Source organism: Zonotrichia albicollis, chromosome 18, assembly GCF_047830755.1.
Source record: "Zonotrichia albicollis isolate bZonAlb1 chromosome 18, bZonAlb1.hap1, whole genome shotgun sequence".
Classification (NCBI taxonomy): domain Eukaryota; kingdom Metazoa; phylum Chordata; class Aves; order Passeriformes; family Passerellidae; genus Zonotrichia; species Zonotrichia albicollis.
In genome coordinates this window covers 5,549,395-5,566,766 of record NC_133836.1, presented here as the reverse complement: position 1 = coordinate 5,566,766, position 17,372 = coordinate 5,549,395, and the positions used below count along the sequence as shown (strand labels likewise).

At 40.7% G+C, this 17,372-nt stretch overlaps 1 protein-coding gene across 1 annotated transcript in view; it reads left to right on the top strand.

The window, feature by feature from the left end:
* Positions 1–820: 820 nt before the first annotated feature.
* The window catches only part of KREMEN1 (kringle containing transmembrane protein 1), a 32,538-nt gene continuing 15,986 nt past the window's right edge, over positions 821–17,372 (top strand). The window contains exons 1-3 of the mRNA XM_005488938.4: positions 821–1,437; positions 10,851–11,013; positions 13,845–13,936. Of these exons, the coding sequence (XP_005488995.1) occupies positions 1,359–1,437; positions 10,851–11,013; positions 13,845–13,936 (334 nt within the window). The 5' untranslated portion in view covers positions 821–1,358. The remainder of the gene's footprint in view (positions 1,438–10,850; positions 11,014–13,844; positions 13,937–17,372) is intronic.

Below are 17,372 nucleotides of genomic sequence, written 5' to 3'. Positions count from 1 at the left end.
GTACCTTGTACAAAGGATGTTTGCCCTATTTCTGTTCCTGACAAAGCAACTTTTTAAATGCTTTTTAAACTCTTCGTGTGGGGGGTTTTTCATATTGGTTGGTTCTTAGCAAAGCTGTTTTACCATTACTAAAATGTCTCGCAGACTGGGTAAAGACTTTGTAAAAGTTTAGGCGATTGCTTGACATTACCACCTTGACACTTTGTCCTTTGGGATCTTCATGTAGATGAAAACAAACAAACAAAAACTCAAACCAAACGAACCACAAATACAAACCCTATCTCCCTGCACATGCATTTTCAGAAAGCAGCGATGCTCCTTTCGGTCGGGAGCTGCTGGCTGCTGTGTTTGTGTTTTTTGTCGCTCTGGGTGTGTGTTGCGCTGTTAGCGTGGGTGTCCCCTCACGTCCCCATGTCCGTGCCCGCCCGCCAATGCCCCGGGTCCCTGGGCGTGGTGGGCTCCTGTGGCTGTGTGTTCCTGTCTGTGTGGCTGTCTGTGCGGCTGTGTTCCTGTTTGTGTGTCTGTCTGTGTTCCTGTCTGTGCGGTTGTCCCTGCCACCCGCGGCCGGGACAGCCCGGCCTCAGCTCCGCCCGCCTCGGGACGCGGCCTGCGGGGGACACGGCGGCTTCAGCAGCCGCGCTGCTTTCTGCCAGCGCTCCCCGGTCACTTCTGTGGGGCAGCTGCTCTGCCTTTTCACTTTTAGAACGACGCCCCAAATGGCAGCGTGCGGTGCTGGCACCTCGCCGCCCGCGTCCCGCAGAAAGTTGGCAGTGTTCTCTCCCTGTGCCGTGTCCGTCCGTGCCTTTGCGGCTTCAAGAGAGGAGAGCCGGGCTGCACCTGCGCTCGCCCATCGGCTCCGACACCCTCAGGGGGAGCCCAGCGGGGCAGGGGCAGCGCCAGGCCCCGGGGCTGAGGGGAAGAGGTCTTGCCCGTCCTCTTCCGCGGGACACTTGGGAGTGACGAGAGCAAGGCTTGGACGCTGCTGGGATGGAGGAGTCTGTGTGTTTGTGTGTGTGTTTGTAGTGAGGCGTCCCGGCTAGCGAGGAGGGTTCCGCGGGGCCAAAGCGCTGCCCCGGGGCGAACAGCACCAGCCCGAACGTGTCGGTGTCAGAAGTGGAAGCGGCAGCCCTGCGGTCCCGCGCCGCAGCAGGTTGGGATGTCGGTCTCTATCCTTTCCTGTCACATGGCTAGTAATAGGATCCCTCATCTGCCACTCGGCACCTCGCCGGGGCGCACTTACAGGACACATGCTGTAGGGCCTCCGCTTCCCGCACTTTGCGCTCTTCCCGGCCGCCTGCCACCCCCGGAGAGCCGGGGCTGCCGCCTGCGAGCGCGGCGCGGCCCGGCGGCCGCTGCCTATGGAGCCTCCCGCCCTCGCCGCCGTCCTGGCCTTCTCCGGGCTGGCGCTGAGCTGCTGCCGAGAGCCCGTCCTGTCCGGTGAGTGCCGCTCCGAGGGGAGCCGGGAGGGGGGCGCGACCGGGGCTGCTCCCCGAGCTCCCGGCCGGGCTGAGCGGTGAGGGAGCGGGGCAGCCTCTCCCGAGCTCCGCAGCCCCCCGCGGAAGGGCTCTGCCGGCCGGCAGCGCCTCTTGGAGGTCTTGACGACGTCCCTTCCTGCTCGGCAGAGCCGTGCCGGGCTCGGAGCTGCCGGTGCGAGCACCCAGCGGGTGTTTCTGCCGGGAGTCCCGGTTTGTTTGAGGCTCTCCCCGTGCTTGCTGAACTGGGAGCTCGGGTTCTCCTATGAAAGCATGATGTGAGAGAAAGGAGCAGCACGTTTCTCTGTAAAAGTGGTTCAATCTGCGGAATGGAGGCATTTAAAGGGAGAGGGGCGTGCGGTTGTTTGTGTCACTGGGGAAGAAGCTGGGGCAGCAGAGCCGGAGCTGGAAGGGTGAGCATCCCGCCTGTCCGCAGTGTGCTGCCCCAGCTCCCGGCCAAGCCTGGGCTCCTCTCACCGTTTAGAAGCCTGAAGCTTCACTTGCTAAGGTGATTTTTCACTTAAAATTTCTCGGCAGCCTTTTGTCCTCGTTTTAGTTGTTACTAATGATTTCAAGTGCTGTGGTTCTCCTCTGGTAAACATTGGCCATGATTTGCAAGATCAGAAGTGGCAGTTCCAGATGGTCACAGCCATCAGATGTGTGGTCCTTCTGGATACGTTTTGTGTATTCTTGATTGCTGTCTCTTCTTACAAAGTAGAATTTGCTCTCTTTCTTTTTGAACACATACTTGCTCATCAAGTTTTTGTAGATGCAACTAATTAGATACGGAAAATACTTGCATAGTGATTTTCAGGGACTAAAAAATCTTTTACAAAAAAAAAGCTCTGGTAAATTTTATTTCTTCTCAGAAGTAAAACATGAAAGTATTTTCAGATAAGCATTTAGAGAGCTGCCTAGACAGAGACCATGTCTAAGAGTCTTTTCCCAGTACCATTGGGACGTGCTTGGCGCACACAGTGGATGCTCCTTCCTTTGCTTGGGTTGAAGAATGTTTGCTTGTAAGGTTTCTGAACAGAACACTCCATGTGTAGCCATGTCTCTCACAGAGGGCTCTGTGACAGCCAGTGGAGGATATAGCCCAGCATGAATATTTGGCTATTAAAGAGGACAGAAATGCCTGAGCACAAGCAGCTGGGGCAGGGGGAGGAGGGAAGGGTATATAATGCCTCCAAAAGAAAGTGCAGCAAGGGAGAATGGATCTAGAAAGCACTGCCACCCATGTGTCTTCTGCTCAAGAACCTGGAAACAGTGAAAATACAGCAACTTGTAATTTATATGGCGAGTACAGGATCTGCAGAGTTCCTGATCTGCACAAGGTACACGTCAGGGTCTTCATTTAAACCCTGAATCCCTCAGGGTTGAACGGGATCAGCTGTGTCAGGTTGCACTTGAAACTAGCAGAATTCTGAAATGACAAACATTACTATTGCTTTTGGAAGGCAGTTTGTTGTATGGTATGTTTTTAATGCCTTTTCCTTGTTTTCGTTGTTAATGCATGTCCTTATAAGCTTATTGTAAAGTGCAGTCAAAATAAAAACTGTGTCACCATCACTTGCTAAGATAGGAGAAAAACTTCAGGAATTCCTATATGAGAAATTACTCCAGTTGTCAGAAATGAAAGTGAATTAACAACCATTTTTGCACATAGTATTATGGTACTTTCCACATAATGTTTCTGCTTTGCCATGTAATGTTCAACAGTTTCTATTAACTCAAACACTGATATTTCTGCATTCAGACCTTGGCATTTGTGCATTCAAACATCAGCCATACATAATTTCTCAAGTGGATCAGAAATAAGATGTGTGTGGGTAGATTATCTATCATTAAAGCACTGTTTGAATTTGGTGAGTTTTTTGTTACAATGCCAAAAAATGGAAATGCTTTCAGCAAATGTTAGTTTTGGTGAACAAATGTTATTTTATATACTCAGTGCAATAAGTTGTAATTTCTACTTTCTGTATTTATACCATTCATTTAATTTCCCCATCAGAAATGTATGTGATTATCAATCTCTTTTTCCTTTCTCTGTTTTCTTTCCATTTAGCAATACTGAGTCACCATGTCCTTGGTTTTTTTCCCAGCTGAGTCTTTCCTTTGAGCTGTTACTCCAGCCTTCTCTTACAAACCTGGTATCTCTTACCATCTTATTCTCTCTAAGCCTTGGTGATTCAGAGAAGCAGTTCCACTTGATATGCCATAGGCAAGCCTCATAAAAATACTTTAAAAAGCAATTTTTTTTTCTTTCTAACTAGGCAGATAGAGGATGAGATAGTCAGACATTTCAGCATATCATGCTTGTACATGCATAGAGCATAACTCAAAATCCAGAGTTATGTGAATAGATTTAAGCAGGACGGAGCCAAAGAAGTAGGAGGGAGGCAGGGATTGCATGCTGCCAGCTGCAAAATTTTCATTTTTGTCATATCACACCATAATGGTTGTGCAGTGACCACTCCCTTCATCCACACCGTGGCTATGGCCCATCCTGATCAAATTGCCAAAGGGATTCAGCCCTGCCACACTTGACAAGGGAACAACAGTTTGAAAACTCCACAAAGAAAGAAAACAAATGGGTGTATTAAGGAACAGAAATTCTTACGGGGTCACATCACACATTCTTACTTCCAGTGATAAAGAATCACAAGGCGAGCAAGTGTGTTTGCATCTTGTGGCTGAGGACCAGCCAGCAGCTGCAAAGCTCTGGCTAATACAGCATGTTTGTATTGTGCAAATAAAAAGACAAAAGGGACAGAATGCACTTAGAAATAATGGGAGCTGTCTCTTGTGCTCATAACCTAACTCGTCTGCTTCCAACATATTCCAGAAAAGGTCTGACCAGACAGATTTTTTTTTTAACAAATAAAAAGTGATGAAAAGTGATTAACCTGATGATTAGAGTCAAAATTTCACAAGGATAGCAAGTTCACATGTATGACAGCTCACACACTGCCAGGGAACACAATTATCAACTCTGCGTGTCTGTACATTTCCAGGAATGTGCATTTTTACAAGACAGATGCTTCAGTCAAGGTTTGAGCAAATCTCAGGTGGCATAATTCAAGCAGAATCAGATATTCACTGTGGCTACTCTCTGGCTTGGACCAATGCTAATTAGGTCTCTAGTTCTGACTAGCAAAAATGATTGCATTTGAGGACTTTCAAAAATTAAATATGTATGTCTGTGTGTGTGTTTGCATGGATATGTAGAATGAGCAGATACAATTCTTAAACTACAGGTGGAGTGCCCCCACATTGTAAAGGAAAAAATGATCAGCTAATCAAGTGCCCTCATAGCATCACATCAAAATTTAACTGTCTGATTTAAGAAATGGGGAGTTGTTTCTAGGAATTTAGAAAATTTCTATTTTAAACAAAGATAATTCTTTCATGATGGTTTTTCTTTAGCTTGTATCAACTGTTCTATTGTGGGAGGTTCTTGCTGCTACAGCCCAGGCACAGAAGCCTGACAGTTTTGATGAGTGGTTGTATTATATTAGTATGAATTGGAATAGAAAAGTATTGAAATGCAAAAATAGTACACTATTTTTTTACTTGGGTAGATCTAAATTAGCCTTATACTTCCCAAAAGCATTTATTTTGCATCATAATATGGAATGAGATTTTTTTTTCCTGACCACTCTTATGATAGTATGCAAATTAACTTTTGGTTCAGTCGATAAAACTGCATCTTCAAAGAAAACCATTGCAATGCTAAAAATATTTTTAATAATGACCACAGAAGCCATATTTGTGTCTTTCATCTCCTGAAGCTTCTTCTGGTTTTAATCAGTGTTCCCACATGAAGAACTGTGGCAACCTATGATAATAGAATCCCTATTCACATCTCTGGGGAAACAGCAATGTTCTCATTTGAAGAAGGTGATGTGGTGTTCTGCCCCTTCCACCCGTGGGCCCCTGCCTCTGTCACTGCCGGGGTATCTTGGCATCACTTAAGTGGTTTCTGTCCTTTCCTCTGTGCATTACTTTCTCATTGAAGTGTTTCTGCTGTCTAATTATACCCTTTCAATCAAATTAGAGACTGCAGCATCTGGTTAGTGCCTGTAACTGTTGCCATCTGCACCTAGATACAGTGCTTCCATTTAAGGAGGAGTGCTTAAATTGCAATCTCCAGCAAGAACTAGAACGGTTTAGATAGAATGGAAATGACTTAAAATTATTCTTGGAATACTCTGCAAGCACATGCATCAGGCAACCCACACTGAGTCACTATCGGACCTGGCACCCTTGGTTTCATACCCTTATATTCTGCTTAAGCATTTTTCTGACTTCTCTAAAGGGCTGTAGGAAAAACAAGTGAAAACTGAGCAGGCAGTTATACCACGTAAATTCGAGGAACCTTTAATTTTTGGTCCAACCTTACATTTAATTACAATGCTGTAATGAAACCCAAGATTTAAATAGTAGCCACTTTCATTTATCTTTCATTAATCTGAAGATCTTTAAAAGAAAACCTTGCTTATTGTTGGGCAGTAGGTGGTAGGATAATTCCTGGCTTGGGTAGGCTAGTTTCAGGTTGATAATTGTTGTCAGTCTCTCTGGACGCTGCTCAATGCTCCAAGTAGCTTTGAAAACATTAAGCAAACAAAGTGGTTTGGTTTGTTTTTTTTCCTCTCCAGTGGAATAGGAAGAAGTTTGTCATTCTGAATTTTCAGTCTCAAAAGCTATGTACAGGCCTCAAACTTGGAAAGTACTCTAAGAAGTCATTTAAACCACCCTGAAACCTCCATCCCTTCAGTCTGCAATTTGTAGTGTCTCTAGATAGATGTCTTTGAGAAAATCATTGGAAGCCAGTGCAGACTCTGAAATGCCAGTGATTTATCATCAATAAAACATCAGGCTGTTATAGTCTGCACTACCTTAATTTTTCAAATGATCCTAAAGTGGCGCCCATGTGGAGTGCAGGCAGCCATGCAGTCCCAAAGTAACAAAGGAAAATGATCATTGTAAGGTCCCTACATTGAAGAAGAAACCGACACAGATGGAAAGAATTTCTACAACAGCTGCTGTTTGATCTTCCAAATGTTGATCTGGCTCTAATAAAACTAATTGTGAACCTGTATCACACACTGAGTATTCACTTACAGTGGACAACATCCCTAGTCTTGTTTTCTGCTTTTTTGTTCTAGCAGTTGTCACTCAGTACATGCTTACCTAGCCTCAGCTTTCATTTTAAAAGTTACTTGACATGCTGTCAACCATGGCACCTGATGTGTTGAAAACTAAACAGCCCTGACAACAATGTGCTGTCCCTCTTTTCTCATCAAGGCTCATGGACAGCATCTGTTGGGACCTTTTGTGACTAGAACCACTGCAAAGGTTCTCTGATTAATTATCTCTGATTAATTCTGTTTACAGACATCCCCATGACACAGCAGAAGCAGCAGGGTCATTAGGCAGTTAATTGAGTGAAATCATCATGGACACTGATTCTAATCACAGATTTGACATAAGCCTCTACTTCAGACTATGTCTGAAACCCAGCTGACTAAGATCTTAGAAGTATGAGGTCACACACTTCTAGATTTGAGTGGTCACAGCTTTCTTCACGTCCTGTCTGAAACCCTATTGTTTTAGTAGAGTTTTATAGCACACAGGATGGTCTGAGCCTTGCGTGCCTGAACAAAATCCATGTGGCAAATCTATCAAGCACAGTGGCAACCTGATGCCTTCTTGGGGGCTGTAGTGTCCCCAGGGTGTCTGTCCTTGCCACTGGGAGAGGATGTGAATACAGTGCAAGTTCTGCCACAGTTTACCACAATCTTACAAAACTTCAAGGAATAAGGCTTGCTGAAATTCACAGAACCACATGCATTTTCTTGAGGCACCGTTCTGACGTTACATTCCAAGTGAGGGGCTTCATACCCTAAAGTGTCATGGGAGTATCACTCAACCTAAGGGTGCCACAACACAGAGGTGGTTGTTGCTGCTTGATTTACTCCTTTCCCCCTCCCTTTTGCATAATTTACCAAAGAGAAATCAGGTGATTTGAGTAAACTGAAAAGTTTTACCAACAGCACTCAGTCCAGTCTTTTCTGACTGTTTAGTTTAGGTGACCTCATCTGAATTCGTTTTATGCAGACAAATCTAGGCGACCTTTTTTTAAGCTCATCTTTTCACAGAATTATTGCACCAGTGGTACAAAAACCAAAAGTAGGGTGGAGGTTCTAACTTCCTGTTCTCCAGAATCTCTTAGGGCTTGGATTTGAAATAGAGAGGACAGTGGCCTTTCTGCAGACAAAACATGCACCTTCAGCACTTTGAGAGTATTAATTTCATGGTGAAATCACTAAGGTAGTGTCTTGGCTGTCACACAGCAAAATATGATGAAATCACTGTGTGTGACAAATAGAAGAATTTTTTAGTTGCTGCCAAGTAGTGCTTACTCTAAATCAAGCACTTCTCAGTTTCCCATGCTTAGCCAGTGAGCTCAAGACACCAGGAGGGAGCATAGCAAGGACAACTGACCTGATTTTTTGGAATGCCAATATTTATTTGAAAATACTGCACTCCCATGCTATGGCAAAATCATAATTAATCCTTAAGAAAATCCAAATTCCCTGTAACACAAAAGGTTTTGTATTTCATTTGATAACAGCTGCTAAATTCCATGACTTAAAGTTTTCATTTCAGTGTTTCAGGGATAATCAATGATTTTGCATGGTATCTCACTGCCTCCCCTTTCCCCATCCACATCGAAGCCAGAGGAGCTTTGTTACTCAGCTGAAACGTTTGCACCAAATCTCTTGATAGCACAAAGGAACACAGGAGGCACTGATACAGCTACCTATTGTCTGGGGAACAAAAACTGCAGTTAAGAGGAATGAAGAGAGATAGGTAGGTAAGATAGGTAGGCTCGGACTATCTACCTTTTCTTTCTTAAAGTGCAGTGAAGTTTGAAGAAAATCAGTTAAAAAAAGCTGACATGAAAATGTAAGTCAGTACTGCAAGTTAAAGCATGGGCCAGTCTTAGCAGATTCTAAAATGGACTGAAGTTAACTTGAGTTTAGTTTGTGTGCCAGACTAAATTCAGGTATTGTAGCATTCCTTAAATTTCTGAGTAGATGGAAGTACATATTGTTTTTCATTTAGGAGTGAGAAGTGAAAAAAAAAATAAAAGCACAAAGCTAATGTAGATATCTTTTCTGGATGTGCTTATCACTTTTCACAGATTCTTTTTTCTGCTTATTATATTTTGATTACATTTTTCTGTCTTTTCTACTAAAATTCATTAGCTTATATTTTTCAGCTGTAACCTACAAAAGCTTTTATATTATCTGAAAGCAAAAGAGGTATTGAAGAAAGATGCAACACAGTCATGACCTTAAAGGGGGTTTTTTTCATGTTTACACAAATATCTGTGGTGGCCTGAATGCAGGAAACTCAGATTTGCATTTTTAAGCAAATGTCTGCAGCCCACCTGTTTTGCTAAGGCAGGTAAATTACAGTAAGGAGGACTATTGACCTGAAGCTTGTTTTTGTTAAATTATACACCTTTCTGTCCACAGATGATAGCAGAATATATTAATGGCTGTGCAGACACCTCTTCTATGTGCCTTCAGCAACAAAGTTTCATTTAATAGAAATCCAAACTTGCCTAGGCATGAAGATGCACAGTGAAAGCACAAAACCATTGTCTTTCATCTGCTGTGTAATAGAACTCTGAAATAATTATTATAATTGTACCATTCTGATATTTGTGAGCCCAGACTAAACTAATTTCAGAGGCATGGTTTTAATATTCCATTTTTCCTTCTTCTACAGTAGTTCTAAGTACAAAAACAGTGTACTGTTAATATCAGGATTAAAATGTGGGTGGTTTTTTTTTTCCCTCTTCCAACTGCAGCCACCCAGGTCTTCCTAGACTTGTTTTGTAAGTTAGATTTCATGAGGGACACCTGAGATCAGCACATACTTCAGAGCACTCTCCCACTCCCTCAGGGCAGTTGAACATCTCTGCAGCTGCAATATGGTTTCTACAGAGAACACTATCAGATGAAACAGGAGGTTTCACACCCTATAGTTAGCAGAAAGTTAATTTTCAATAAATTTCCCCCATAGTGCCGTCCAGTACAAAGAAATGTTTGCAACAGTTTCAATTCTGTTCCAGACTGTTATGTTTTAATCCTATTCTTAAATAAATGCAAGGATGATAAATGTTAGCAACTATTATTTATAAGCAGGATGGACTTATTTATGGTAAACTAATTATAATGATTCTTCCTGGAAGCTAATCACAGAATGGCTGAGATGAAGTGACCTCTGGAGGTCACATTGTCCAAGTGCTGTGCTCAAGCACAGTCACCTAAAGCAGATTGTCCAGGACCACGTCCAGGTGGCTTTGGAATATCTCCAAGGATGGAGATTCTACAGCCTCCCTGGGCAACTTGTTCCCATGCTCTGCCACACTCACATTGCATAATTTAATCAAAAATGCTTGACAATTTCAGCAAAAGTAGAATCATTCACGCATTTGGATATTTATTTCGTCAGAAGAGTCCAGTGAACGTGTCCATGTCCATGGCAGGGGGGCTGAACTGGATGATCTTTAAGATCCCTTTCAACCTGAACCATCCTACAATTCTGTGATTAACAAGCCCCAGCAAAGCCAGGCAGCAGGAAATTTGTAGTTCAGCTGAGAAGGGGCTACTGTATTTAGTGAAATTCTCTACTTTGGCTTCTAACTTGCTGAGTATTAGGAGGCTAAGAAAACAAATGTAAGTGGGAGAAAATATGAATGAGTAAGGCAGAAGAATACTGACCCATACTTTTTAATCTGAAAGCATAAATGCTTTAGTAGCAAATCACAGTATTGTGATCATACTCTGCTGTAGGAGGTCCCTTTCTAAGGCAACTCAATCCATAAGAATTTTTCTAAATCAGAATGGAAGTGTTTGCAAGATCCATGCTTACAAAGTCTTTCGCTATGTAAAGTACAGATAGTCACAACTTTAGCTGAAGTGGCATGAGATTTTGGTTAATAGGCTGATGAGTGGCAGACTGATAATTTCATATGTTTTCACTTTTGGAAAATTAACAAGAGTCATCCTAATGAGTAAAACACAAGGAAAAGTAAAAGTAGAAGAGTGTTATGCTATTCAGAAAATGCATGTTAATTGTGTAAACCTCTCATCAGACATCTTATACACTGTTTATTCAAGTAATGACAGCGTAATCTCTTGAATAGAGGTTTGACTGAGAAAGCTTAAATCCTAGCCAGCATCTTTAGCTGCCTAAACAATGCAGGAAGCATGGTCTGTTGGATATGGGGTGGAGGGTGAGGACAAACACTAAACCTACACACATTCTTTATTTCCCATTTCTCTTTCTTGCCAGAATGCTACACAGCCAACGGGGCTGACTACCGTGGCACTCAGAACCAGACCTCCCAGTATGCAGGGAAGCCTTGTCTTTATTGGAATGAGACCTTTGAGCATCCTTACAATACTGTGAAATATCCCAATGGGGAGGGAGGGCTTGGAGAGCACAACTACTGCAGGTAAGAAATATCCCATTGCTTTAACATTGCCTCAACACCCGGTGTTACTTTAAGCAGTTGACAGAAAATTAGGAAATGTCCTTTTACACAGTGAAGAATATCAGAACCATGAGTATCTAACACTTTTTGGTTTACCCTGTTTTTAGTACCCTGAATTTATCAGCACAATTAACAGAATAACTTTTTCAACCCAGCTCCCACACTTTTTCAGCACAGTCATGTGTCTAATTCATAAGGTGGCACAATGGAGAAATACTATAGATTACTTAAAATGAAAAGTTGGAGATAAACAATCCAAATTAGAAGGACACAGTGCAGTGAGTGTCTGCAGGAGTCTCTGGATGGTTTTTATCCTCACACACAAGCCTGGTTCTGTTACACTTCCCAAGTTTTGTGCTAATGAAAGTTATGTAGTCCCTAAAAATTCTAATTGAGCATCAGTGATTAAGAGTGTGTATTTGAATTCAGAAGCTCATCTGTCAGGGGTTACAATACCAGATTAAACCATGGATTAAGTGCATTAAAACATGCACTTCTGTTTCCTTGCCTTCCAGAGAAACTCCTCCATAACTATGGGTAGAACTCAGAACAAAACATAAATGAGAACTTCAGAATTTAGGAGCCAAATCAGAACTTAAGTTCAGAGATGTTTAGGCACTGTAGGCTTTTTTTCAGCTGTCTCAGTAGGCATACTAATACAGAGCTGTGAAAATACAGTGGTTACTGAATTCTCTTTGATATAATAGCAGAATCAAGAATGAAATTTTGATTGTTGATATGTGGCAATATTCTAGACAGGCTGTAGCTACAGGATCTTAGTTTTGGCAGTCATCTCTGGCTAATATTTTGGTTATTACAAAGCAAAACATTTACAAGCTGAGCAAAAATATGCATGAGAAAATGGATGTTTATCCAGATACTCAAAAAACACTTACTTGAGACTTGCATAACTTGGTAAATGCTACAAGGAGCAAGAAGCCTATAATCTGATATGTAAACCTGAGAAATTACTTAATTACAGAAAAAGAGCTTTTTTACCTGAGTCTGCTAAGTATTAGATTATCCTCATTTTCTTTCTTATGCTGTGTCACTTGGCCTAGGACTATTCTCACAGGTGTATGGAATGACAGTCCTAACTAATGGATGACTTTTAACTTCACATTCTCTTGAAAGAAAGTTTGGAAAGTCACTAGGAGTGCCAGAATATATCTATAGCAAATGTTGCTGAGGCCTGTGATACAGCTGGTTTAGCTCTTTCTCTGACATTCATCTGCTTGATGACAATGGACAAGTCGATTTTCCCTTTTCTCAGGCAGCACATACCTCACAAGGCTTTTTTAAGGCATAATACATGGCCTTGAGATTTGATTTTGGGGACAACATTTGAATAATCAAATTTTACACTTGAATATTAATCAGAAGCATGTTGCCTCTCCATGGGTGGTCCTTACTTGGAACACTTTGTTTACCAGCAAGACACCCTGTTAAGATGGAAATGCCTCACTCCAACCATAACAAAATTATGAGGACTGAAATTTTGGGAGATTTTAAAAGACAGAGAGTTGTTTTCTAACTGCCATGCACTTCTGAGGTTGAAGACAAAGATTTCTAAAGACATTCATCATGATTCTCTCCAATTTCCTCGCATTTTTAAGGCATTTCTATGCAGAGTGCCATTCTCACGATTGAATTCCTGACATACGGTTTCTGTCATGAAGATGTAACTGCAAAAATTCCTGTAACTCTGGCAACAAGGAAAAATGGGTTAGTTCAAGTACAAGCTTCACTTGGTTTTAGTCTTCTACTTTTTTTAGCTACTGGAGGCTCTTGCATTACACCTAAATTCCTAGCATAGCTAGTCTTAGACTTTCCTGGTGCACTGCCTCTACTAATCTGTTTGAAAGCCTAACTAGCAACATTTTAGGTATCTAAACTGCACTCATCTCACCAGTTGTTTCCAGCAGTCTGCTATTTGACCAAAAAACATCCACAGAATTTCTAAAATTGGATCTCCCACAAAAGAGTTGTTAATAGGCATAAATGACAGCATGCAGCTGGACTGACACTTCAGTGGGGCTGTGTCAGTTATAGAATTCATGCCAAAGCACGTGATAAAAAGATTACAACTGGTCCTAGTTAAAAGAAAAAGTCATATTTTAACCTGACTGTCCAAAATAAGAAATTATTTTCTTAAATAGATCTTTGCAATGTGAGTAGCCTTTCACAGTGTATATAGAAAAAACTTTAAATAACCTAGTGACTAATTAGGTGTGCATTTGTAAGTGGTGCTACACAATAGCAAATAATTATAAAAATAGTGATCATCGTCATCATGGACATATACGGAATTAACCATCAATATAAAGAGATCACTGGAATGGATTTAGTTCGTTTTATTGAAAGGGAAGAAAAACCTCAGTCTTTCCCAGAAGCCTTTAGCAGCTATCAGTATTTTTACCACCATACACACAGAAAGTTGGAGTCTGGACTATTTTGTACCAAGGCAGAAAATCAATTTATGAGTCTGTGGAACCTGTACACAGGATGTGGGACAGAAAACCTTCCTCTCTGTCAGTACTGACCAGAAACAGCTCTACACCTCTTAACCTTAGAGTAAAACAAAGCTACATTTTAGACATTACTAGCATCTTATGCTTGATGAATACTGTAATAACCAAAGCTGTGAACTTTCTGATAATGCAAAACTTTGCATTTTTGGTAGGTACTAGAGCAAAAATAGTAATGCCATTGAAGCTTAATAAGATTGGGTTTTTGGGTGTGATTTTAGGAAAAAAAAAAGATAAATTTCAATTACTGTTTCTCTCTTTCAGAAACCCTGATGGGGATGTCAGCCCATGGTGCTATATTGCAGAACATGAAGATGGAATATACTGGAAATACTGTGAGATCCCATCCTGCCGAAGTAAGAGCACCCTGCAGATTTTTTAAGGCTCCATCTCAGCTGAGCAGAGATTGGCAGTTCCACAACAGTGGGTAGTGATTTCCAAACACAAAGTAGGATAAGGCAAAACAGCTTATTTTCCTTTGCAGACTAAGCTGTATTTAAAAATTTAAAGGTTTCTTAGAGTTAATGACAAGCTTACTGAATTGTTTCTCCACTGTTATCCTTTTCATGTTATCTCAGAATTACTGGATTATATTATTTACAAATAATACTGTGTGACAGGGAATCACACAAAACATGTGAAGTACTGCTAGTTCTTTGAATCCATAGATAATGATTTTATTAAAGTCTAGAGGCCAAAAAAGAGAATTTTTATAAGGTCTAGATGTGTCCCTTCATTGCAAGTAGCTCATGAAATAAATTACATTTTAATGTGGATAGAGCATAATACACAGAATTGCTTGGAGGAAACAAAAATATGAGAGGACACATTGAAAAGGTGTCTGTGTGCTATATGGGAACTCTGGAGTAGAATTCTGTCTCTGGCAGGTGCAGATACTTAACATTGCTGTGAAACCACAACTTGGACTTAGTTTGATTTTTTTTTTTAATCAGATCACTTACAAACTACTCACATGAAGCTTCTTTCCAGAATTTAATATTTTTAATGTATTCTATTTTTTACTATGTTCCACAATGCCATGATTTATTTATCTTCCAAAATTCTCTTTCCCAAATCACATTGTTTAAAATATACCCAAATATTAAGAAGATATTCTAGTCTTGCAGGTTACAAGCAACCATGGCTACACATTTTAATAAGTCTAATCATTAATGACTTCACTTGCTTTCCTAACTTCTTTTGTGCAAGCACCCTCTGTTTCTGAGGCATAACTTAGGTCTTCACTGCTAAGCACCAGAGCAGGTGCCCATATGTGGACACACATTTGATTAGAAGTAATATATTTCTCACTTGAAGTTAAGAAAACAAAACCAGACAGGAAAAATGGAGCTAAAATGATTTTTTTTTTTTACTTTGCTCATAGCTTTGTTGTTTTGGGGTTTTTATGAATGGGAATGACTCACAGCTTCATGCTAGACAAACAAATACATGAGTGTGACCTTAAGACAGAAGGCTTTTACCTAGACTTAAATACAGATTAAGGAGTCTAATTTAAATAACACAAAATCATTCAACACTCTGATATTCATTGTTCAGAGGACATTTTACTTATTTTACTAATATATAAGGTATGATTTAAGTAACTTGACCCTCCTAATTAAGAAATTTAACTTGGTCTAAAATGAAAGAATTTGCATTTTCTTTAAAGACCACAGATGTTAACAAATTATCTGGATATGGCACCAGGAAAAAAGCTGAAAGACAAATTCTCTCCACTCCATTTGTTCCACACAAAGGATCCTTTTAAAACCAGCCTTGCTCATTTTCTCTGTGGTGGGGAGCAGAGGATTTAAACTTGGACACTTACTTGCACAGATAATCCAGACTTACATTTACAAAATGTCCTTTTGACCAGTAGCAGCTGCTTCAAGCATTGCACTGAAACTTGATACTAGAAAAAGGAATTGCAGCAATTTAGAGCAAACTGTACATTGCAAGCCCATCCAAATCTTAATACAAACCTCATGGTTTATGAAGCTGTGTAAAAAAATCTTTTTTTCTTCACAAGACTTTCTGTTTTCAGTAAGCATGATGCTAAGTCATAGGACCATCAAAACTATCTTGTGAAGTGTACAAATGAAATGCAAAGTCGGTTTTTGAATGCAAAACTTGACTTTTTTGATGGGCAAGAAAGAAATTGTTTTTAAAAAACCTATTTGAAACTTTTTAGAGAAAAATTTCTTATATAATCTTTTTTTCCTTAATGATATTTACTACTAGAAAATTATCTGGAACATAAGTTACCTATTAACTGTGCCCACATAATACCATGGCAGTGCCAACAACATGAAGCATCTTGATTGCCTAGAGAGATTTGCATGCAATGATTCATCTGAACAATAATTAAGAATCTACAGTTAAGAATTTTTCATTATGGTGATGAATTCACATGATTATCTCACATGTCTCATTCCCTAATATTTACACATAACACTACATGCTTCAGTCAGAAATGTGTTCTGACAATCTGCATGGGTAATGTACAGAATTTAGCAGTGTTGGATGAAGATGGATGAGCACAATCACAGAAGACAGTGGTGGTTACTCCAGGAGGAGCTTTGTCTTCCCTTTTCTTCCTCTCTCCTTTTTCATGTCTGCTAAGCAGACTGGGATGGACAGAAACAAAATAAAAGGCAAGGCTGCAGCTCTGAGTGCTGAGAGAACATGTGCATCTCACATGGAACATTCAGAACTGAATGCTTCAGATGGTTTGTTTGCAGTGCTGCAGCTATTCTTGACTTTTTTGGTCTCCTTGTTAATGAGGTTAGGTTTAGGTTCAAAGGAAATAACTTACACTTCCAAAATGTGAAAGAAAGAAAGTCTTGCTATACCACTTAACTACATCTTTATGTTTATGACTCACATGACTCTCTCCTCATAAACAGATTTCATTACTGAGATCATATTTCCAGTGTGCATGTATGTAATGTAATAAATTTGACTGAAATATGGAGGAGGTGTTAAATGGCAGGGCCAGGTAAGTGACACAGATCTGTTTGGAACACAGGAACAAGGACAGCCCTAACACTTTGTGCATGTGCAAAAAGCTGGGAGGCTCTTCAAAGACAGCTACATGAGCATAGCTGGAACATGGTTTTGAGCTCAAAAGGATTAATCCCATATTTTAATACATTGAATATGTGCCTCAACATGTAAAATGCAGAAACTGTGGTGTTTGCCAAGACCTCATTACGTCAAATGCTGCTTAAAAGAAAAATAATATGCTTGTGCAAAAGAGGTGACCTTTTAAGCAGAAGAGGACAAATAGATACAAATGGGCGAAGACAGTGTAATAGTGAAACATCACTGGTGAGCATGAACAGTAATTGCAGAACACTGACTACCTCACTTTTTTTGCCAAGTTTCTTCAGCAGGCTAAATATTAAGAGCAAAGAATGTTAAAATACTGCTGGGACACCAGAGACTTATTAGCCTTAGGATGTACACTTGATTTAGTTAAAAAATTTAAGAAGCTTTCAAATTACTCAGGTTTCTTAGCATACTGAAGTACTAATCCTCTGGAGCCAAGGTTGAAAGGTCTCACTAATAAAGCTACTTTAAAAAGAAAAAAAAATTAAACTCCCAGGTCTCTTAGGAAATGAGCTAGGTTGGATAACTAGGAAGCTTTTTCAGGGCTGTGAAATCATGCACAATACAAAAAAGAATGAGCTCTCTCATGGGTTATCTGCCCAGCTGTACTCAGCTGGGGTGGGGCTGCAAGTGGGGATTTCCAAAGGTATGTTAAATCAGGCTGTAACTTGAAGTCTCAGT